Here is a 23804-nt window from a genome sequence, read left to right on the forward strand (position 1 = left end):
AAGGACATCGTGTTGCAATTGAAAAAATATTTATATATAAAAAGAAATATTTTAATATATGAAATACTAAAAGGAAAACAAATTAAATAAAACATGTGACAACAAGTAGCTATTCTGTGTGGAGAACTATGTCCATTATGCCCCGTGTTTGAGCACTGAGAAGCCATTATTTAAAGAAATGGAGGTCCTGAGGGAACACTACTTTGGTAGTTTTGCTTGAGAAAGAAGCTTGGACCACAAGGCTGTCCAGTTAAATGTGTGACAACTTGAACAGTGGGTCACTGATTGCAGTTCTAAGTCATATGGAAATTTGTCTGTGAACTCCAGGTCCAAAAATAGTTTATTCATTACAGCAAGGACAGGTTCTACAAGAGCCTTATTGAAGGAAACTAAGGGCTCTGAAAGATGGTACAAATAAAAATAAAAAAATTTAAAAACAAATTCTCCACAGAGGGCAGGGCCAACTCCAAAGCTTTGCCTGCTTTTCACACCACTCTGATGAACACGGCCACTTCTTCTGAAAGAAGTCCAGAGGCATAAGTGTGTTCCAGACTACCTACATTTAGTAAATCAAGATATAAACTAGCATTAGTATTCCATTGAGTTGCAATCCTTAGAAGGCACGACAGTGGTCTCTGACACTCACCCAAATAGTTCTTCCATCTGGCTAAATCCTTTAGCCAGAGGTTGTGCCAAAGGCATGTCATCAAAACAAAATGTTACCTTCTCTTTAGCCACCCAAATAATTTCTTCTGACTTTGAAGGTAGCATTGTAGATGTCTCCAAGATCAGAATCTGTGTCGACATCAAAGGTCTTTCCGCCCAAATGGGTGAGGGCACCTTGGCAGGGTGCAGCTTCTTAGGTGGTAGTGCCCATAGAGTTGAGAGGTGTTGGAACCTCTAGAGTCCACATGTTTGCAGGATCATCTTTGGGAAGTGGCCCAGATGAAACCAGAACCATTCTGACCAAGTCCAGCACCAGCAGACAGAAGGCTACAACCTGCTCAGGGGCAGCCACTTTAGCCTGAAACTCCGGTCTAAACATTTTCAATGTTAGGATTTTGTCAGATGACATTGAAGAGTTCTGCATCAGAAAAGGTTGCTGAGACTCTGAATGTTTCCTGGAGCGAGACTGTTTTCTCAAGAAATAGGAGGACTTATCCTTCCTATGGGGCTTTTTTGGATGAGGTCTTATAGATGATCCTTCCCTGTTAGGTGATTTACCTGAAGGTGAAGCGGAACACTTCACTGTGTCCCTGCAGGCCTTCATCAAAAATAGCTTAGCCTCCAGTTCCCATATGGCCTTTGGGTGCATAATGGATGGAAGTCAGGCCACAGTGTGGTGTTCAGAGCCATACAGACTAAATACAAATGGCATTTAGGTCTGAACAGAACTTTGTCCTGCTGCACCTGGGACAGGGTTTGATCCTTGAAATCTTAGGAGAAAACTTTTTACCTGGTGGTTTTTAAAAATGCTTAGAAATGTTGGCAGTGAGGACCCAAAAGAGCACCGAATCTGCAGCGATGAGGCACAAAAAACAGGAATTAAAAAGCACTCCTAATTACGCCTATGTTGCCAAATCCAACAAAGGCGCAGTCAAGGCTGGAGCCACATGGCATCGCTGGAGAGCTATTGCTGGGGAAAAGTGTCTGGATCACAAGGACTCCCAAATCGATAGTCATAAAGTGACAAATCTAGGAAGATGTATCCATCAGAAACTATAGCTTCCTCTTGCGTATTGAACACAACCCTATTTAGAACAGCATATGAATTCAAACGTCAAAGTTGGCCCCCTGTTTTCCAAATAAACAATGACAGCTTGTCTCAGTCACCCAAAGAAGAGAGTGTCTAACTCAGTGAAATGAGGAGGGGGTGATCACAAAGAGTGGTAGGAAAAAAAAACACATCTCATCATTGCTGAAAATCCTAATGTCTCTTGCATCTACTGTATGAATCATGAGTAAAACAGTTGCATTGCCACATTTACTCTTAAAGGTCTCTATCACAGCTAACTGCCTCCACCATACCTTCATCCGTGTTTGGTTCTACTTTGGAATATGAAATGGGACGTTGAGATGGGGAATAAAATCCTGTATTGCATGCAGGGAGCCTGTCTATCACTTACCTGACCACGCCACGCCGTCTTGCACAGGAGAAGCCGACACCGCCAAGAGTCAACACGCCATTGCAAACCATGCCGCCGCTCCGGGAACCACAACACCCGGCAGGCCACGCGGCGGCGCGCTGGGTGACGCGCACAGAGAGCGCGAGACCGGATAAAGCGGCACACAGACCGGCAAAGCGGGGGAGCCTGTCTATCACTTACCTGACCACGCCACGCCGTCCTGCACAGGAGAAGCCGACACCGCCAAGAGTCAACACGCCATTGCAAACCGCGCCGCCGCTCCGGAAACCACAACACCCAGCAGGCCACGCGGCGGCGCGCTGGGTGACGCGCACAGAGAGCGCGAGACCGGATAAAGCGGCACACAGACCGGCAAAGCGGGGGAGCCTGTCTATCACTTACCTGACCACGCCACGCCGTACTGCACAGGAGAAGCCGACACCGCCAAGAGTCAACACGCCATTGCAAACCGCGCCGCCGCTCCGGGAACCACAACACCCGGCAGGCCACGCGGCGGCGCGCTGGGTGACGCGCACAGAGAGCGCGAGACCGGATAAAGCGGCACACAGACCCGCGGCGCGGGACGCGAGCGGGACGCCCGGGGCTAAGCCCGGGCAAAGGGCGGGCCCTCTACGGCCCTCATCGGCACGAGGAGGCAGGGCAGGGCCAGAAACTCTACAGGACTTACATGCAAGTAAGCTATATTGCTGAATATTACATTTATATTAAGTATTTAAATTTGTAACAACGTTGGCTGTGAGTACATTGAAAAGTATGCCTGCGAAAACGAAGGAAGCCCCATTGAACACCCTTGATAATTATCTTGTCCAGACAGTCAGGAAAATCAATACGCAAAGGAGAGACTCTCTTGGGTTAAGTCAATCCCCAGACCTTCGCTGTTTGTCACCTACTGCTTCCACTATGATTGATGACACTATTTTGCAGGAAACCAGTCAGGAGAATGTAATTGGCGGCCCCATTCTCCTAGATTTAAGTAGTGCACCGGATAATGCAGTTATGGCTATTGAGACCTCTAACATACAGGTCGAGGGTGGTATTGATATTGACATTGACTCTGACCAAGAGAGACATGCACAAGCTGCACCCGAGGAGATGACACCAAAAGGGCGTGTAACAAGGCCAAGACGTTTATGCACCAAGAATCCTCCAAAGTTGAGTGGCCCGCGGATAGGGGCAAGAAAGAAAAGGGTCACCACTCCAAAGATTAAACAAGTAAACGTCGTGGAGGACAATCAGAGTCATATCTCCGAGGATGCTTTTTTTGAAAGGATCTCTGACTTTCTTGAACAAAAAATCAATGCCATTGTTAAACCCTTAATATCAAAATTAGACAAATTGCATGCAGAGGTTAAGAGGTTGGGTGGCTTAAGTACTAAGGTTGCAGATGGGGTGGAAAATATCACCAAGATAGTCACTAATCTGCCCAATAACATAGGGGGAGATGTGATTAACGAAGTCTTTTGTGATAACGAAGGGACTCAGTTACCTGTTGATAATTTATTGCCCCAGCCATTAATACCTTTGTCTACCATCACTGAGGGCCCTCTCTTAGTTACCATCCCAACAGATGATCTCCCTTCTGCCAGACCACCCCCAGCAACTACCCATACTACGGTCCCCCTCCAATTTTTAGTTGAGGCCACTCCAGTGGTCCTGGTGCTTGCAAACGTACCCCTTTTGGAAGGGGGTACAGTCGAAAGCCCTACCTCCCTCACAAGCAAGGCCCTGCACTGGCTAACCAACAACATGCGGTTAGCCCCAGGGGGGAAACATCATCTGGCAAATGTTATTAAGTCTGCGACCAGGGTCCCTTGGTTGGGAAACCGCCCGAAAAAGTTTAAGGGGGACTGTGTGGCAGTGACCCTTTCGAATCAAGATGTTCTTCCTAACATACTGGCCAATCTATTCCCCCCCCAACGCAGACATGGCACTGTTGTTCCGCTAACTCTGAAGTTTTTTTATGGGGAGCAACAAAATGTCACGTATCCAAGGACTCCAGGGTTGGGGTGGGATAGACCCTGGGATTTTAACCCCAGACGGGGGCAGGATATAAGGCATAACTCTGTAGCCCAATATCCCCTTTTACCACAGCATAACTCTTTTGTTGAACCTCTTCAGCTATTTAATCGCTATGCCCCATTGTCCCTCATGGATCAGAATGACTGACTCGCTCCTATAGAAGATACCAACAATGAGGGCTTTTTACCTGTTTCTTTTTTCGCCCCTGCACTTTCAGACCCAAAAATTAAAAGTAACAGGGTTTGTAGTATCTTGAGCTGGAATGTCGCTGGTATTAGCTCTAAAATTAGTAATAAGAACTGGCTGGAAATGGTTAGATTATATGACATTCTTGTATTCCAGGAGACTTGGGAGACGTCCGACGGATTTGCTCTAGACGGCTTTTCCCAGTTCTCTGTACCTGCTGTTTCTAGCACATCTGGAAGGGCAAAGGGAGGCTTGGCTATATATATTTCCCTGAATGTTCAGGGAAAGCCAAGACAAATTAATTCTAACTCAACAAACATATTAGCGGTTGAATTAACTTCATTTAACTCACAGCCTATTTTATTAGTTAATTTTTATAATTCTCCTGTCAGTCAATTGCTTAACGAGCATTTGGTAACCCTAGAGGATTTCTTGTCTACCCACAGCGAGAATAGTGCCCACGGCTTTGATATGATTCTCATGGGAGATTATAATATCCACCCATGCAATATGGATTGTCGTGAGGAATATGAAGATTTTCCCCCTTACTTCTGTATTCCGCACTTTGAACACTCATCGCGTGGAGAGGCATTGGAATCACTCTTAGCAACTTTTAACCTTTATGAATTTTCTAGTAGCAACAGAGATTTGAGGTTACCGACATTTGTGGGTAACAACTCTGGCACAATAGTAGATTATATCTTTTTGTCGCCTAGTATTTTGTCTGAGGTTTCAACCTATAAGGTAGTAACCTCAGTCTTTAGTGATCACAACCCAGTAATTTTAGAGATTTTATCTCAGGGAGTTTTTGGAAAGAGAGAGGCTGCAGCCTTATGTGCGACTAACTTAGTCCTGGGAGATCAGAACCGTAGGCTGAAGTGGGATCAACTTACCCCGATCACTTTCATACAGGACACTTTGTCCAAAGTTGAGGGTGAGGTTGCAATCTGCCTGGATAATAATAGTCCGTCTATTACCTTGATAGAGGCATTTAACATTATTTGTATCCAGGTTGATCTAGATCTGACTGTAAGGAATAAGGCCCGGACATGTAGGGGCAAAAAATGGTTTAATACAGATTGTTCAAAGGCCCACTCAACTCTCCTAAGGGCTTTAAAAGCTGAGCCAAGAGATAAAGCACAGATAGCGTTGCTAAGGAAAAACTATAATGATGCTATCAGAAAGAGAAAATCAGAGATTAAACTTGAGGCCTGGAACGACTTGTTGTCGCCCGACATACAGAGAGACAGCTCAAAATTTTGGGCGATAATAAATCATCCCTTTTTTGTTGATCTAGATAAGCAGAGAGCAGATTGCACCATACCGGATGATCAGTGGGTTACACACTTCAGCAATATCTACAGTTGTCCTGATAATACCTCAGGTTGTTGATTACAATCCACACAAGCAGCCCCTCCCATTTCCCCTTTTAGCATAGAAGAGGTAAAAAAAAGCTATCAGCGACACACACTCTAAAAAGGCTCCGGGCCCCGATGGGGTTCCCGCTGACTTCTTTAAGAGTGCCCCAGAACTAAGCGCCAAAATTCTTACCAAAATTTTTAATGCCACAAGAGATTTAGTTTTTCCTATTAGCTGGTCGAAGTCTACCATTATACCTATTTTTAAAAAGGGACAAAGAACAGATCCAGCCTGTTATAGGCCAATCTCCCTAATCGATTCAAGTGTCAAGATTTTGGGAAGAGTCCTCTTGGGAAGACTGACTCAGCTCTTAGAAGGAAAGGGCATTTTATCGAATGCACAATATGGCTTTAGAGCCAAAAGGGGAACCTTAGATCAGTGTTTAAATTTAGAACTGATCATAAGTAAATATGTGGCTGCCAAGGGGGGCTCTCTGTACATGGCCTTTATGGACCTCTCCTCAGCTTTTGACCTGGTAAACAGGGCTAAGCTGTGGGGGGTCCTTTTGGCCATGGGCTTTGATGCCCCACTGGTGGGTTACTTGGCAGAGTTACATAGAGACCTCAAGACGTCGGTCAGAGTGACCAGGGAAGGAAGATGTACCTGCCACTTCGAATCAGGGAGAGGGGTTAGGCAGGGATGTATCCTCGCACCCCTTCTCTTTACACTTTATATAAATGGTCTTGAGGCAGTTTTGGCTGCGTCCCATACTGATATTCCGCGCGCAGGAGAAATAAAGATACCTGTCCTCCTGTACGCGGACGACGCCGTCCTTTTAGCACGCTCTGGAGTTGCACTGAACAAACTACTCTCAGCTTTTGGGGATTTCATGGCCTCACTGGACATGAAAACCAATGTAGAAAAATCCCACGTAATGATAGTAGGAGCCGCAGGCAGGAAAAGAAAGACTAAAACTTTCTTTTGTTCAGGGAAGGAGGTTAGGAGAGTTCCATCTTTTCCCTACCTAGGCGTGATCTTTGATGAAAAAGGCAAGTGGGGCCCCCAGCTTTTGGCCAAAAGCAACGCAGTAGCAAGAGCGGCTGCTGGGCTGCTTGGTTTTGCTAAAAAGCTTGGTGCTCGCCCCATGGAAAGCATTATAAAGGTCTATAAATCCAAATGCTTATCGGTTGCCCAATACGGCTCTGTTATCTGGGGGTACACAAATCATGAGTATGATAAAATTCAGAAAGTAGAAAATAAATTCCTGAGAACCCTGCTTTCTGTCCCCCAGTCAATTTCTACATACATAACACATACAGAGCTCGGCCTGGGCTACATTACCGATATTTTGAAGGCGGCCCCAGTCATCGGTTGGTTGAAAGTGTGGCTCAATCAGGAGCTCACTCTAAACCATCATATTTTTAAAGATTGTTTAGCCCTGGATAACGTTCATAACATCCCTTGGTTAAAATATGTCAAGATGCAGTTAACTCTAGTTGGCCGACCTGAACTTTTTTCCTCTCCACATTTGATAAATCTAGAAGACGTAAAGACAGTCAAAAATCTTTTGACTGAGCGTTATGTCTTGGAGAGGGAAGCCACAGAGTTGAACAAACATACGGTTAGGAAACATTGTACGATAACAACTGTTTTAGGTATGGAACCATATCTTTTTTCGGTACACAAACCATACCATCGTTTCCTCCTAACAAGATTTCGTCTTGATTTAATTCCTTTTATTTTGGGCAATTTTAAAAAGTGGTCTAGACCTGAAAATGCTGATCCTTGTGATTGCGACCATTTTTCTATTCAAGACACGACGCACTTTATCCTGTTCTGTGGTCATTACAAAGAGAGTAGAAAAAAATTCTTGCTGCCTATACTGTGCAATATGGGTTTTACACAGGTAAAACCAGCTATGCTATTCCTGCAACTTTTACCCAATTTAAATGTGGCATTTCATGTTGCTAGTTTTTTGGTTGCTGGTGCGCGTATAAATAAGCATCGTTTTAGCACTAGGCATTCTGTCCCTGATTAACGATTACCTTCTATATTTTATTGATTTTTACATTTTTTAAGATTATGGTATAATTTTATTCTTGTAAAATGTGTTTTAAGGGTTTTTTATACATTTTTCGATATGTATTACTATGTGTCATAATGAAATGTTACCGTGTATTGCTCGTTCTTCTTTTATGATTTTAATTAATCGAATAAAGAAATTTTGACTGACTGACTGCATACATTAGCTTAATTAGTGGTGAAGTTCTACTTTTTGTCTCAAGTTAAAATGCTGTATTGAAATAAAGTTGGCCAGAATTAGTGGTCTGGGTCATTGTATGAAAATATGCGACTTTAAAGCGTTGCTCTCCAGTATATATTGCTCTTTGTAGTGATGTGAATACTGTATCGTTGGTGTCTAAATAGCGGTTTCACAAAGTTAAAATGTAAATCGACCCAAAATGTTGGTTTTAATTTAAGGATTCTTGCTTGCTTTTGTGAAAGGTAAAATGCATTTTAAATAGTGGTTTTCCTTGCAAATTTGAAAAAACAGGTTCTTGAAATACAAAAATCAATAACATAAATAATACTTAATGCTAATCAGCTGGAAGACAATCATTGATGTTGTGTTCTCATTCTCGTTGCAGGCTCTGCGGCAAGAGATATTCGACTGCCCCATTTGTATTATGCCTTTGTGCCATACGACTAACGTGCCAAGATGTCCCCTTCCTGGGAAAAGGAGTCCACGTCAGGCTGTACTGCTGTCCTGCTCACATATGTTCCATCGTGCTTGCCTAGAGGCGTTTGAAGAGTTTTCCTTAGCAGAGAAGCACATTTGTCCTCTATGCCGTTCCTGTTATCAAAAGAAAATCATTGCATGCTAGCGTCGACGCGGGCTTTGTGTACAGCCTGCTTGGCCACGCTGGCTGTTTGTTCCTGTCCAATAGCTCAACACAACACTAGGACACACCCACGCCAGTTAGCAGGTTCAGTTTCTGCGCCATAAAATTAAACATATTCAACCTAACCGGATTATAATAGCTAATAGCCAAACAATAAATTAAAGGAGAAATGAGAGAGAAAAAACAATACTTACGATCATCTAAAAAAATCCTTCCCTTTCAGTGGTCTCCAATAGTATCAAAAAGAAAGTTTGCACTGCATAAAGTTGACCGTCCCAATTTTCCTGAAGAAATGTGTTTATTCCCCCATGGTTATCTGCAATGCCAAGAGCACATGAAGGGCTTGCAGCCAGTAGTCTGGACTTTTATATTGTGAAATGTTTTTGGGTGTGAAAGCATTGCCTTGTTGTGTGCCTTAACACATTTTACAGCTAGTTCCAAAGCCATGGTGAATTTTCTCTCAAAGTTTTGTTTAGCCTCTGATAAGCAAATGCTGATCCAACTCGAGGTTTTCATTCCTGGCTCTGTGAAAGGAAGTGGTCAGTTAATGAATGAGCCATGGGAGTAAAATGTGGCAGAACTTTAAATAAGCGTCAGACAAGTGCTATGCATGAAGGGTGCGTTAGTGCTGCCTTATTTCTTTTCTAAGGAGGCTCTCAATTTCTTTAAATGAGGAGAGCTGCTAACCTTCCTGTAAAATATCGCTGGAATAACCCCTGAAAAATGTTATCTATCTAAATAGGCGTTGTAATGCACCCTTTTGACATAATAAAAAATCTTGAGCAGCTGAATTGTCCCTCTTGAATTGTTTGGCTTGCAACACCAAATACTGTGTTCCCTCCAATGCCACTCTACAGCCATATTCTCTTAGGTTGTGTTATGTCACCTTAATTGTTATGCCACCTTAATTGTTATCCCCAGCAAGGTTTCTCCCCACACCGGCTCATACATTTGATTGCCATAACCTTGTAGAGAATTCCAAAACTACGCAAAAAAAATGGTGGTTTATCTCAATGATTTAGAAAATTACCTTAATAGATGCTGGTGTCATTCATGGCGACACTCCTCAATGCTCAACCCCGGCAATCTCATTCTGGTGCTTTGATGTTCTTTCTGGACAGGTTCTCAATCCTCTACCACAACGTACCTCTTACAACCTCTGTTTCTCAGATATGGATAGGACCCTCTCCCACTAACGCACACCATGGAAGGTTCTGAATATGGATCCATGATGTCAATGGGAGAGAGAGAAAAATGACTAGAAAGTGAGCTGTGCTGCAGCTCCTGTTACAAAGAAATAGCACCTCCAGTTTCATAATCTCCCACTTTTTGCATCAACAAAATGCAGCTGTGATGGTTTACTATCTTAGAGAAAATAAAAACAAAATGGTAGGTAGAATGATTAAACTATTCTCAGCACTGGTAATTACTCGAGCTGAATTCCTTTCCAGTGGTTTGCGTACCATGCACTACAGAGACTAGCCTTATGCAAATCAGCCTTGGCCCTGCTCCAATAGGAACAGTGCAGCCTGATCTACCACAGCAGGTACATCCAAGATAAGAAGACAAGCAATCCCAAACCAGCTTCGACCTATTAGGCGTCTTCAATGAGGTATAGCGTAATGTCTAAGGATCAGTGATTGTGGGACCCATGCGTGGGCATTTCCCACAAGGCATGGACAAAGCAGCTTAGCTGGCATGTGGCATTCACAATATGGAGAGAGACTGCCTTAAGAAAAAGCCTTTCCAGCCCATAGTGTCTATTTGTCTTGACTTCCTGTCAGGAGGGGACAAATGGAAGATAACAGGACTTTAATTTGGAGCAGGTCTACGGCGTTTGACAATTTGCTGGACCTCAGAAAGGCTTACAGTAGAGACCAATGGGACCAAAGACTCTACAACTGAAAAAGTATATTGCAAGATTTAAATTAAAATGTTTTGCGTCCCTTAGAAGGCGAAGTCAAATCCAGATATTATGCACCATAGTGGTAAAGGAGGACACATAGGGGTATATTTATGGCCACCAGAACTTCACTTTTAGTGACGTTCAGGTGGCGCTATGCCCTTCTCCATATTTACAATGCAGCACTAAGCCACTTTGAGTGGCTTTACGCCGCATGGTAAATATGGCCCCTTTACACGCATCACTTTGCATGAAAGGGGCATGCAACGGGTGTTGCTGTGGGCGTTCCACCCCAACACCCATTGCATTTTGACACTGGCATAGATTTACAAGGTTATGTAAACCTGAGGCAGAGCCTAAAACGAACGCCATGCAATAGCAGGCGTTAGAATGGCGTTACCCTCGTTTTTGCTTTTTTTATGTGTGCTGCATTCAGCTGCGCACATAGAATGAGCAAAACGCCATTAATGATTGTTTATGTGCAGGAAGGCAGACCTTCCTGCATATAAACAATGATTCCCTCCAACGCAGGCAGCTAATTTTAGCACCAGCAAGAAGGAAAACACTGGGGTACATCATATTGTTGTAAATACGGCGCATCCCTGCGTTTTAGAAATGTCAGAGCACGGCACTGCAAAATGTTCCACAGCTCCGTGCTTCGACATTTCCCTGTAAATATGCCCCATAGTCTGTCAGGGCGACAGGGGAATAAGGGATGGCATTTTGTAAATCAAGGTAAAGACTCATATCAAAGTAAAATGTAAGCAGATTGCTGGATTTTGAATAATATGTGCACCTATAAACCTTAAATATGGTGTCCGAGTTAAATAAATCCTCCATTTGTGCATATTGTGACCTTCTCCTGTGCCACCAGGGATTAATTTGTAAAATAATTAGAAGTCAGAGTCCATATTTTTTTTTCTCTAACGAGGACAATGCCTACTTTCACTACTAGCAGGACCCACTTCCACCAAGGCCCAATCCTGGCCACAGCAACCTCTCCCTGCCTGCCAGCTGCCTTTACTCAAGCATAAACAATACTCGTATAAGACAAGCAACTTCCGCTGTTTCCACTGTGGAACAATAAGTACTTTTCTTTTCCCTTTTACTCTAACACACCCACAACCTAAGTGCGCAGAGACGTGCTGTTCATCTAATAGGTTGGTACCTACTATCTAGAGCCCCCATTCCCCTACCCAGTGAAATTACCCCAAAATACCAGTGCTAGTGATGTAGTGTTCCAGAGAATCAATCTATTAACATAAATAGTGTACTAACTTGAGCTGGGCAGGGTGCTAAACGTGCAAGTTCCCCAATAAACATATACATTATTAAAATGTCCCCACGTTTGCAGGATACTTGCGCATCAAAAATTTATAAAACCTTTTGGATCATCGTCTTCCAGGTTTTACATTTCCTACCGTCATAATGATAGTTTGTCTTTGAATAGCGCTTCATTCATACCTCACTTACACTGTTTATTAGCGCTGTAAATAATGAGCATTTCTAGCATTACCCAAATTTATGATATTCCATTTGTCAATCTTAAGATAGATGATAGGCTGATTTGGCTTTGCAGGAATTTGAATCTGTGACCTGCAGATCACTGTCTGATTCAAAGGCTCAACTCGCTAAACTTGCAAAAAACACAGTTGATGGACAGAATGTAGAACAATGTCATACATTCACCCCAGTACAAGGATCTGGGCCTAAATCCATCGTTTTTTTGCACTCCGTCCATCATCCCCTTTTGTATCGCTCAACTCGCTAAACCACATCGAAATGTTCACTTACAAGGCCCTTTATAATTTCATTAGCTCAAACGCACCCCGAAAACTTTAGTTAACTGTGAAGATGGTGACAGTAAAGACTCTAAATGCAGCATTGAAACCAGCTCCTGGGTCGACATTGTGGGTGACACTGGATGGACAGGGCATGGTGCTGAGGTCCACAACTTCTTTTAAGGCTCTAATATTGAAAACTATGGCGGAATCAGCCAGCAGACATCTGTTAGAGCAGTTGGAGTCACCAAGCCCAAAGTGATGGATCCACCCTTGGGGCATCCCAGATGATTCGGGAGACATCCTAAAGATGTCCAACATGGCTTGATGGAAGGCCAGAATCTCTGTGGAGTCCGCAAACAATGCTGAGAATTCTGACCGAATCTTAAGCAGCTTTGGAAGTGTATCTGAGGAAGAGCCTGGAGATAGGGAACAGCTCCTCCGCTCTGAATGGTCATGGAAAAACTAGGATTTCCCCATCCTGTAGTGTTTTTTGTGTTTCTTGTTGGAAGACCACTTGGAAGGCAATTTCCCATCAAGAGACATAAAATGCGGGAGAAGAGATACACTTTGGCTTGTCCCTCAGTGGCCTTAGTCAAAATAATTGGGTGCCTACAAGTACATCAGTGAAAATGAATCCTCTGCTGCTGTGCCATGGGCAGGACCAAGATTGCACCCCTTACAGCAGGGTTTGAGCTCTGAATACTTCGGATTAGACATTTGGCCAAACTCCTTCTGGGAGAAATGTGGTGGCTTAGGCACCTGGGGAGTCCTTCAGACTGTTAATGAGGTACAAAAAAAAAACTGATGTCAACGGAATGCAGGTTGGCATCTATTTTTTGTAAGCCTGTGCTGTCATGTTTAATGGGTGAAATCGCAGCTGGAGCTGCATGGTGTCACCAGACTATGATGGAGATCTAGTGCTGGGAGAACATTTTTGTTCAAACTAGTCTGACGCCTGGGAATATTCCTCTGGTCGTATTAACCACATCGCTGCGGCGGCTATTCCGCCGCAGCGCTAAGGGGGCGGGGGGCCTCGCGACGGGCCCATGCTGGTGACGGAACCGCTCCGTCACCAGCCGCGGTTGAGCTGTGCTCATGACGGAGCGGCCCCGCCCGCTTAATAGAACGCGCCGCGCAGGCGCGTCGGGCGGGCCATGACGGAACCGCTCCGTCACCAGCACAGCGCCACCGCGGCTGATGACGGAGTGGTTCCGTCATCAGCACGGAAGGAGTTAAAAACTTTGGATCTTCAGCAATGCTTTATTTGATATAAATTATTTCCCCACAGTCCTCAAGGTCATGTTTTCACTTTGCTATTGGTAGAGCGCGCGAGGTCACCCAGCCAATGATTACGCCGTTTCCGGCTTCAGGGCCCATATACTTTCAATTCACACTATTCATTGACCAGGCGACTTCACGGGCTGCTACCAATTGTGTGCGTGTTCCCTATCGTTATGACTTAGTGTACCCGACTTACCATCCACCGACACGGGTACCTATGACTTCAATGGATCAGGGGCCTAGCTGTAAAAGGAAAGGCAGCAAATGCAATTTCAAATGACATTCAATATTGTTTAAATGACCACGGACAACTGGAAGTTTTAAAATGTTTATCTAAAGTTCGTTTTCGTTGTGCATTAGATATACAAGAACAAGACATTCAATAACTAGGATGATGTAAATGATATAACTATAGAGAAATAAAGACAGAGTAATCATCGAAATACTGTTATGAAAATGCAAATGGAAAAATACTATATAATCTCAGAAATGTTTAAGCATGGACAGACTATACATGGGTAACTATAGGAGAGCCTACAAGGAGTAACACGCTAAACTTAAAGTGAAGGGACCTTTAAACAGTCTAGGTAAGGAGGTTCTAGACCATATCAGAAAATGACAAACTGCAATGCAAAATATAATTTCTAAAAGGTAGGGTGACATGAGAACATATCAAGAAAATTATGCAAATGACTTTACGTTTTCAATGGTTTGCGGCAAAAGCATGGAAAAATCAACATGTGCAAAGGTGTGTCTTTATTTAAGCAAAAGACAGAAATATAGAAAGGTGCAAGTTTAAAGAACTTAGAGCAGTATTTACCTAGACTGGTGTGGAAACCAAACCCTGGCCACGGGTCAGTTAAGGACAGGAAACCCTCAAGGAAGGATACCCCTCAAAGGACAGCAGGTGCAGAATGGACACCCCGGACAGGACAGGATACCCTCAGATTAGGAATCAGGACAGGACCTCAGGACAGGACAGCAAACCCTCAGGACAGGACCGCTCAGGACAGGACCGCACCCGCAGTTTGGAAGCAACGCCTGCGCTCCACCCTCTCTGCAGCTATCGATCAAGACCCCGATTGGGTCAACGAACTCCCAGCAAAGTGCTTCGCCAGCACTTTAAGGTTCAGTAAAACCTTAGTCTATGGTCAATTTCGGACAGAGTGCTCCGCAGCTCTCTGTATCTTCAGTCACCTATTGAGTATGATGGGTCAGTGACAGGTCAGCTAAACCAGACAAGTCGGACAATTCCCTAGGTGCACCCAGGGTAGATATACTGTTTTGGGACAGGGTACCACCCCCCAAATGTTGCAAAGTGTCAGAATCCCCAATTTCGATTGGTCCTAAGGTAGGCTTTGGGTAACACACCAATCAGAATACAAGATTTGTATGCCTACTTTACATATTTGGGTACCGCCTAGCAAGATTGGGGTTCCCATGAGAAACTGTGCAGAAATACAATGGCAAGTTAACAATGTAACACATGAGGAGCAACATTCGCCGTTCTCGTAGCGCAGAGGTGGCTTTCCCAGGCGCATCTTGACTGTGGCTGCCAGCTGGCTGAGTTCCACTGTCCAAAGTGGCCACCTTTCAATGCTCCATGGGCATGCGCAGAAGAGACCGTCAATATGGCTCCCAATCAGTTCGGACCCCCATTCCCCGCGGTACATGAAAAGTAAGCGAGAACAAATTAATACATAGAAATAACATTATGAAATCACATCACAGGGTTGTACTTTCAACTTATCATCATAAAATATACTTATGCAGTCTAAATGTTAGCTACATAGAAACGGTGACAAAAGCAGTGGCACGAGCAGTACCACATTGGGCCAAGCTATGTATTACGCATGCGCATAATTTTCCCTCCAACTCTGCAGACGCGTCAGGACACGTGAGTGTGGCTGACGCATGCGCAGTAACTAAATACAAGCGGCGGCCATTTTACAGACACGGATTAAAATAGTTAGGAATACACATAGGCAAGCTTCTTATCCCTTATTCAAACTTAATATAAATGTTAGTAAGACATACACTTGTTACCTTGTTACATATAAACGAGGTTCATGAGTACAGCAAGTCCGCAAAATATGCGAAGCTTTGCTTCATCAATCCCCTCTTTGATGATATTTACTATCATCACAAAATAAATGGAACCAGATGCCAACTTTCTTTCACACTTTATACAATTCAATCTCTTCCAGCAAGCGTTCCAACTTTTCTCGTTCATTTTTGGTAGGGTGAGAATTCTTCACCTTTTTATAGATCTGATTATTCATCTCTTCTAATTCGAGCTCATCCACACTCCGTTTCACTCCTCTTGTATTTTCTTCTCTCGCATTCACTTCATACTTCTTTGTGTGCTTGCGGCATTTGCAACAGACAAATATGAAAAATAGGATGAGACCTATAATTCCAATTGGCATCAGTACTTTGAGCAATAAGCCTTTACCTATACTAGCGAACCAATGACCTACATTTGAGAGACCATCTACCAGTCTCTTCCAGGCACTATCAACCTTGAGTGGTCTGAGTTCCTTTGCCAAATTAGTAATGTTTCTCACATATCTTTTGAGCTGCACACTTTTATCCGGAATATAAGTGCAACAATGTTGCGCCTTCAACATCCGGCAGACTCCGCCCTCTTTCGCTAATAAGGTGTCAAGAGCAAGTCGATTCTGCAAAACCATTGATCTGATCGCAACCATTTCGGTGTTGACCAGCAGAAATCCATGAGCTGTCTCAGTAGACAATACATCCACTATAGTAGACAATTTACAAATTCTGTGAGTGTTCAGAACCACTCCCACTCCAGGTATCAGTGCACTGAAAATACTACCCATTATTTCACCTATGCTTTCTCTTTTACTACGCACTAAGCCATTAGTATTTTCACTGCTTCCAGCACCCCCATTCACATGGTATATTTTCGGGAAGACAATGCCAAAATAGCAACTTCCATACCAGTGATCCGGCAATTTGAAATAAGCCTTGTCCCCACAAATATAATAAATTCCAGGAAACACAGGCTCTGACCCATTTTTGAAACCCCAACCTCCAATTACCTTGTAATTATGTTCGCATTCACTGGAACCAATGAAAATGTTATTATAATAGCTAGTCTTCTCGCGGTGAAGACATAGCTTGCCTTTCTTTTCAAAATCCAGCAACAGAGCAGGACCCGCCCCACCAGTTGAGGTGCCTTCCATGTTCTCTGCCCACTTTGGCTTTTTCTGACTTTCGTCATTAGCCTTCTTTTGTATTTTAATTCTCCTTTTCTCTGCCATGTTTAGGAACATCTTTTCCTGCTCATGCAAAGAACAAGTCAAGTTATCTCTGTGTGCGTCCGCTATGTCAATGTTACCTATAGTCAGGAAATAATCTCCCATGTATCGTATTGCGTCACTTTTGGTATGTACAGGATTCAAGTTCCCACGTATAGGAAGCTCAGAAAAGATCACGTCATTGTTAGAGTAATAGTACTGTAACGGTCCTCTTTTGTAAAATAAACTAGCTAAAATGCTACAGGAAATTCCGTATGTCAGTGGCAAGTGATGGTATGTCACGCCTTCAGCTACAGAAGTAGGTAGCTTCATGCAGACATAGCAATCTTCAATTTCCATAGTCTCTATATAGTGTATTAACAAGTTTGCGAAAACATTTAAGCGTGTCCTGTTTTTGATTCTATGATAGTGTAGTTCCTCATCTGATGCTTCTAAGTCTTGTTTTGTTTGTCTCAGTGCTCTTTCATGTCTAGCTACACTCTGTGTTGTCAGCTCCTCACTGTCAGTATTTACAATTTCAGTAGGGACAATGTTAGTATCTTTACTCACAGCAAAGGGTATAAAGATTGTTAGTCCTATCCAGAGTAATATCAGGACAACTACACTACAGACACATACCTTGCAGAAAGTTTTGCAACAGCTGCGACTAGGTCTACCACTCACGTTTGAATCAGACATTTTGGCTCAGAAGAAGTTTCTCGACCCCTCTTTGTGACTTTACACGAGTATCTTACTTTGTGCAAATTCACGGTGGCTCTTCTTCCTCTTCGTCAGAGTACTCAGGGACGGGCTCTCCGTCGCTTACGTCAGTGATATCGAGATCTTCAAGCTCTTCTAACACAAGTGTCCATTCAGGTGACTTGTACTTTTTGTTTTGTCTTTTTATCCGATCACTCCTTCTTTTGGAAGAGTCTTCTGGTTGTTCTGCTATACGAGCACTTCTCCTTTCTTCTGCACGTTTTTCTTCTACTGTTTTTATTCTCAATCTCAATTTCTTTATGTATTTAGGCTCAAGATGCTTTCTTTTCTTAAGTCTTTTGGTTGGTACTTGGACTTCGTTTCCTTCTCTTGTCCTCTTATTCTCATTAGCTTGTGGCAATTCTGAACCAATTTCTTCTTCTTCTATCTGACTAATTCCAGGGCTAGTATCTGTTTCTTCTGCCTGGGTACTAATCTGACCTTGTTCAGGTAATTTGTGTGTTTGCACTTCAAGTGTTTCTGACTCTATCTCCTGAACACGTTCTTCTAATTCTATCTGATCCTGTTCAAGCACTTCGATCTCTGGACTTTCTTCTGCTCGAACTATTACACTATGTCTAGTCTGTCCCTTCCCGATATCAGGTGTCAGTGGAGGAGTATCAATCACTTGTTCTGTATTCCTCTCTTGTTCAAGATCCTTCACTTGTTCAGTATCGGGCACTTGTTCAGTCTTATTCACTTGTTCTGTATCAATCACGTGCTCTGTCCCTGTCTGACCTTCTCCTTCCTCAGTTTTGATGTGAATCTCAAGATTCTGAGGCTCTTCGCCTATGCCTTGCTTTTCCTGACTAGTCCACTCTCTACCTTCCCAAAGTCTCTCATTTGTTCGAATAGGGTCTTCAGTGAGGTCAATCAATGGAATCCACTCTTCTGGCCATATGCTTGGCAGCTCGTCTTCAGCTACTTCTGGCTCAGCTCCTTGGACTCCTTCAGCAGGCTGGGCTCCTGGTAGTTCGTTGTCAACTATTCTTGGGCCAACATCTGCTGATTCTGCAGCTTGACTGGTACTGGGCTGTACGCTGTCAGCTACTTCTGGTCTGGCTCCTGCAGAGTCCTCTGCTGGACGTCCTTCTGCTTCAGGCACTTCGTCTGGTGGTACCTTCTGGGTGTGGCTGGCGTGTATCCAACGCGGAACCCCGGCACACTTGACTGCTGTGGTAGTAACCAGAATCACCTGACGTTTTTCTCCCCACCTTGGCTCCAGGCAGGTCTTCCGAGTGTGCTTCTTTATCTTCACCCAGTCCCCCGGGACCAGTTTGTGGAGAGGAGTCGTTGGATTGAGGATGGCGTCTTCTCCGATCTGGCGAGAGATAGAACGCACTTGGTCACCCAATCTCTTGCAGTATTCAAGCACCAAATCATCAGTAATACTCAACAGTTTGCTTCCTGGCACCCATGCTTGTCTCATCACTCTTCCCATAATGATTTCATGGGGACTTAGGCCTGTTTTGCGATCAGGAATACTTCTGAGTCCCATCAGGACCAAGGGCAGGGCCTTCACCCAGTTCAGTTTAGTTGCATCACACAGTTTTGCTAGTCTGTTTTTGATAGTTCCATTTATTTGTTCCACCACTCCAGAAGCCTCTGGACGGTAGGCACAGTGTAGCTTTTGTGCAATTCCAAAGGCCTTACAGAGTTCATCGATGACGTCATTATGAAAATGTGAGCCTTGATCTGATTCAATAGTGACTGGCACCCCGAACCTAGGTATCAGTTATTTTAGTAAACACTTCGCTACTGTCTTTGCGTCATTTTGGGGAGTAGGGAAAGCTTCCACCCACTTGGAAAATAAACAGACCATGACAAGGACATATCTTTTCCCTTCACAACGGGGCATGGTGATGAAATCAACCTGTATCCTTACAAAGGGACCCCCGGACCTCCCAATTTTTCCCAGTTCCACTACAGTCTTTTTCCCTGGGTTCATCTTTTGACATGTCAGGCACCTCTGGCAGAGGGACTCTGCTACTTTCCTGAACTTTTTACTGTACCAAGTCTGTTGGAACACTAGAATCATGGCGTCCCTACCAATGTGTGATCCTTCATGTATCAACCTTGCCATTGTGCTAAGTAGGTGTCTAGGTAACACAGGCATACCAGTTGGACCTATAATGACACCATCCACACGCCTTGGTCGACACCCATCATCCTTCCACTTCTCTCTTTCTTGCCAAGGTGCCGCCTGCTGCCACTCTTTCACCTCATCCCATGTAGGCACTTCCTCAAACACCTGAAGCTGGCAGCTGGTTCCTGGCCCCCCTCGTTTCGGATTTACAATATACCGATCTCTTGCGCACCATTGGGCCACTCGATCAGCATAATCATTTCCCAGTGATACCTTGTCCATGCTCTTCTTATGAGCAGCACATTTTACCACTGCCAGTTCCTTTGGTAACTGGATTGCCTCTAAAAGGTCCTGAACAACCTTTCCATTTCGAATGGGGGTACCTGATGAAGTCAGGAACTCCCTCTGTAACCACAACTGGCCAAAGTCATGCACAACCCCATAACAGTACTGACTGTCAGTATACACTGTTATGCGTATGTTCTTCCCAATTTGGCAAGCTTTTATCATAGCAATCAATTCGGCTACTTGTGCAGACTTGATATGATATAGGTAACCTGCTTCCTCGATTTTCTCTAAGGATACTACCGCATAGGCAGCACTCAGGCCTCCTCGTTCATGCCTTAGACATGAACCATCTACAAATAATTCTTTGTCATGCTCAGGCAAGGGCGTTTCTTTTATGTCTGGGCGTGGCTTGGTGTTGAATTCTGTTAAGTCTATGCAATCGTGTTCATCATCCACCCCCCCTTCCATATCCTTTGGGTCGGGAAGTAAGGTGGCTGGGTTCAGAATACTGCACCTAACAATGTTTACATTTGCAGCACCCACAAGAATCCTCTCATATTTAGTCAGCCGACTAGGGGTGAGATACTGAGTTTTGGTTCTGGTCAACAAAATTACCACTCCATGCGGAACATACACAGTTACCGGATGTCCCATGACAATTGACTCACTCTGTTCTAAACTGGCACAGGTAGCAGCTACTGCTTTCAGACAACCTGGTAATCCAGCAGCCACTGGATCTAAGGTGGCAGAGAAGTATGCCACAGGCCTTCTCGTTGTGCCATGTTCTTGAGTTAGGACTGACAATGCGCAATTATCGCGAGTGTCACAGAACAGGGCAAACTCTTTGGAGTAGTCTGGCATTCCCAGTGCAGGGGCTGTGCACAGACAATTTCACAGTTTGGTGAAGGCTGTTAAGCTTTCATCATCCCATTCTACAATTTCGGGTGTTCCTCTCTTGGTCATTTTTATCAAGGGCCTGGCTAGGACTGCGAATCCCAGAATCCACTGCCTGCAGTATCCTATCACGCCCAGGAACATTCTGATCTCTTTTTGAGTACGGGGTAACTGCATCTTTTGAATTATCCTCACTCTTTCCGATGTCACTTTTCTGACACCTTTTTCTATCTGGTGCCCCAGATATTTCACCGATTTTGCACAAATCTGTAACTTGTCAGGGGACACTTTATGTCCCTTTTCACACAGATGATTCAGTAGGGCAATGGTGTCAATCACACAATCCTTATGACTTTTAGACGCCACCAAGAGGTCGTCTATGTATTGCACTAAGACAGAGTTCCCAGGTAAGACCAAAGTTTCCAAACATTTTTTCAAGATCTGATTAAAGATAGAGGGGCTCTCTGTATACCATTGAGGGACCCGGTTCCAGCAATACACGTGACCTTCGAAGGCAAATGAGAAAAGAAATTTGCTATCTGGATGCAAAGGAATGGAAAAGAATGCATGACACAGGTCTATCACAGTGAACCATTCAGCATCCCAGGGAATCTGATACAGAATCACTGCTGGGTTCGGGACAATAGGGCAACAGGGAACTACTATCTTGTTAACTTTTCGTAAATCCTGTACTACTCTGTATTTGCCACTAGGCTTTTTAATGCCCATAATCGGAGAGTTACATGGGCTACTCATCACCTCCTGTATGATGTTCCCTTCTAACAATTTCTTTATTTCCACAGCAACACCAGCTTTCACTTCTGCATTCATCCTGTAGGGTTTAGTATTGGGGTATACCGCATTGTCCTTTATTGCTATCTGTATGGGGTCCACATTTTTCATTAACCCTACATCTTTCCCAGTAAAGTCCCACACCTCTGGCTTCACTGCTTCTTGGAGTTCTTGGGGTAAATCCTGCATGGTCATTCGTTTAATTTCCGAGTCAGGGCGGACTAACATTAATTTATAAATGCCGTCTTCATCTGGGGTCTGAATTTCAACACCCTTTGGTGTGCAAAAGATGGTACAGTTCATTTTGCACAGCAAGTCACGTCCCAGTAAGTTTACTGGACTGGTGTCGCAAACGACAAATCTATGCATTTCCTTAAAGTTTCCAATTGAGATCTCCATGGGCTTGGTAACAGGAGTACTAATCAATTGATTAGATACACCCACTACTTGGATGGCTTCTCCCGAGAGGGGTAGGTTTGGAACGTCCACTGTTCTCACAGTAGAACGGGTAGCGCCAGTGTCCAACAGAAAGGTGACATCGTTTCCGTCAACCTTTCCTTCAATGTATGGTCCGGACTGGTCTACCGGCAAGGAGGCGCCAAGTACGCACTCCTCGTCCTCCCCTCTCAGGCCCCGTCAGTACTGGTCATCACAAAGGAAGGTATCATTTAGAAGATACTGCGAAGTTGCTGCATTTCTGTTCTCATTGCTTTCCCAGACTTCTATCTCATCTCCCTCTGCCTGTTTTCCCCTGTATACTTGCTTTGGTGCTCGGGGCACCTGAACTGTTTTTACCTGTGGTTGAGTCTTTCTTGGTCTCTCTTTCTGCGTCTGTGGAGTTAAATCAGGAGTTTTGGGGTTATCTTCGGGCAAGTAAGGACACTCGTTGCGCCAGTGTCCAATTTCGCCGCACTGATGGCAGGGAAATTTCTTCATAGCCTCCTCTCTGCTCATTTTGGGCCGGGGCTTGCCTCCCCACCCTCCCCCAGGGCCTTCATTCTTAGCATTTTTGACCATGTTACTCAACTGCTTTTCCTGCTGCTCTGCGAGCTTCACCTGAGCCCACATCACCTTTTCCTTGAGAGCCTTTTTCTTTTCTGCCATCTCGTCCTCGCAGTACTTTGCGTACCGCAGGACCTCATCTACCTTTTTGGAGTGCCAACAGATTTTGTTATCCTTTATCCACTGACAAATTTCAGGTCTTAAACCGTTTACAAACCTGTAAATGAAGTGCGTCATATCCTTCATCTCGATGTTATCTATACCACTGTAGGTTTTAAATACCTGCAACAGCCTTTCATAATAAGAGTGCACTGTCTCATCCCTTTCCTGCGTTGTTCTATCTATCCTGGTCCAATCAGTTTCTTTAGCTGGCACCTTTAGTTTCAAGTGCTGAATTACTTGTTCATACTTTCTCATGACTTCCTTCGAAGGTTCCCCTGTTTCTTTATCTCTTGTATACTCCTCACTAGGCCAGGCTATGGCTATTTTACACTCGGTCCATAGATCGACCGGGACCACAATGTCGAAAAACCCATCCAGGTCTTTCCACAGGCATTTCTGCACCTTTACAAACCTTTCCACTTGCCGGTACCATTCAACTGGCTTCTCCCGCAGTTTCGGGAAATCGTTAGTAAAGGACACAATATCCTGTCTGGACCATGGAACGTGCACATACCTCCCACCGGGTACTTCGCGCATGGGGCATAAAGTTTCGGGCTTGTCTACTTCTCTCAGAGGGAACTCAGGGGTAGCTTGTCTGGAGCGGGCCTCCTCTTTCTTATGTGCCCACCTCGTTTTCCATTTTTCCACGTCTCCCCATTTTTGCAAAACTGCAAGCAATTCTTTAATCTGCGACTTTCTTCCTGACACATTCAAATTTTCTAAATCTTTGTCTGAGAACTCAGCTCGGTATGGTTTCTGCAAGGGTTTTGATCTGGATATATCTATTCCCATACTAGCTGCGGTGTCTGTCAGTTTTTCGTGGAGCACCCTAGTACTCCGGGTAAGGCTTTTACACATGAACAGCAACTCTTCTTCAGAATAGGTGTTCAGTCTATCTAGCCCCACATTTCCTGCCATTAATTCCTCTATTTCTACTCTCAGTTTGTAGAGGTCTAAAGGTTTCGTTTGTGGA

General features: G+C 44.2%; 1 protein-coding gene across 2 annotated transcripts in view; it reads left to right on the plus strand.

The window, feature by feature from the left end:
* RNF32 (ring finger protein 32) overlaps nt 1-9422 on the plus strand; it is a 359225-nt gene extending 349803 nt beyond the window's left edge. For both annotated transcript variants that reach the window (XM_078664354.1, XM_078664353.1), the window contains exon 9: nt 8360-9422. In XM_078664354.1, coding sequence (XP_078520480.1) covers nt 8360-8596 — 237 coding nt within the window. In that variant the 3' untranslated portion in view covers nt 8597-9422. The remainder of the gene's footprint in view (nt 1-8359) is intronic.
* The last annotated feature ends 14382 nt before the right edge of the window (nt 9423-23804 follow it).

This window comes from Lissotriton helveticus, chromosome 10 (genome assembly GCF_964261635.1).
Source record: "Lissotriton helveticus chromosome 10, aLisHel1.1, whole genome shotgun sequence".
In the NCBI taxonomy this organism is placed as follows: Eukaryota; Metazoa; Chordata; class Amphibia; order Caudata; family Salamandridae; genus Lissotriton; species Lissotriton helveticus.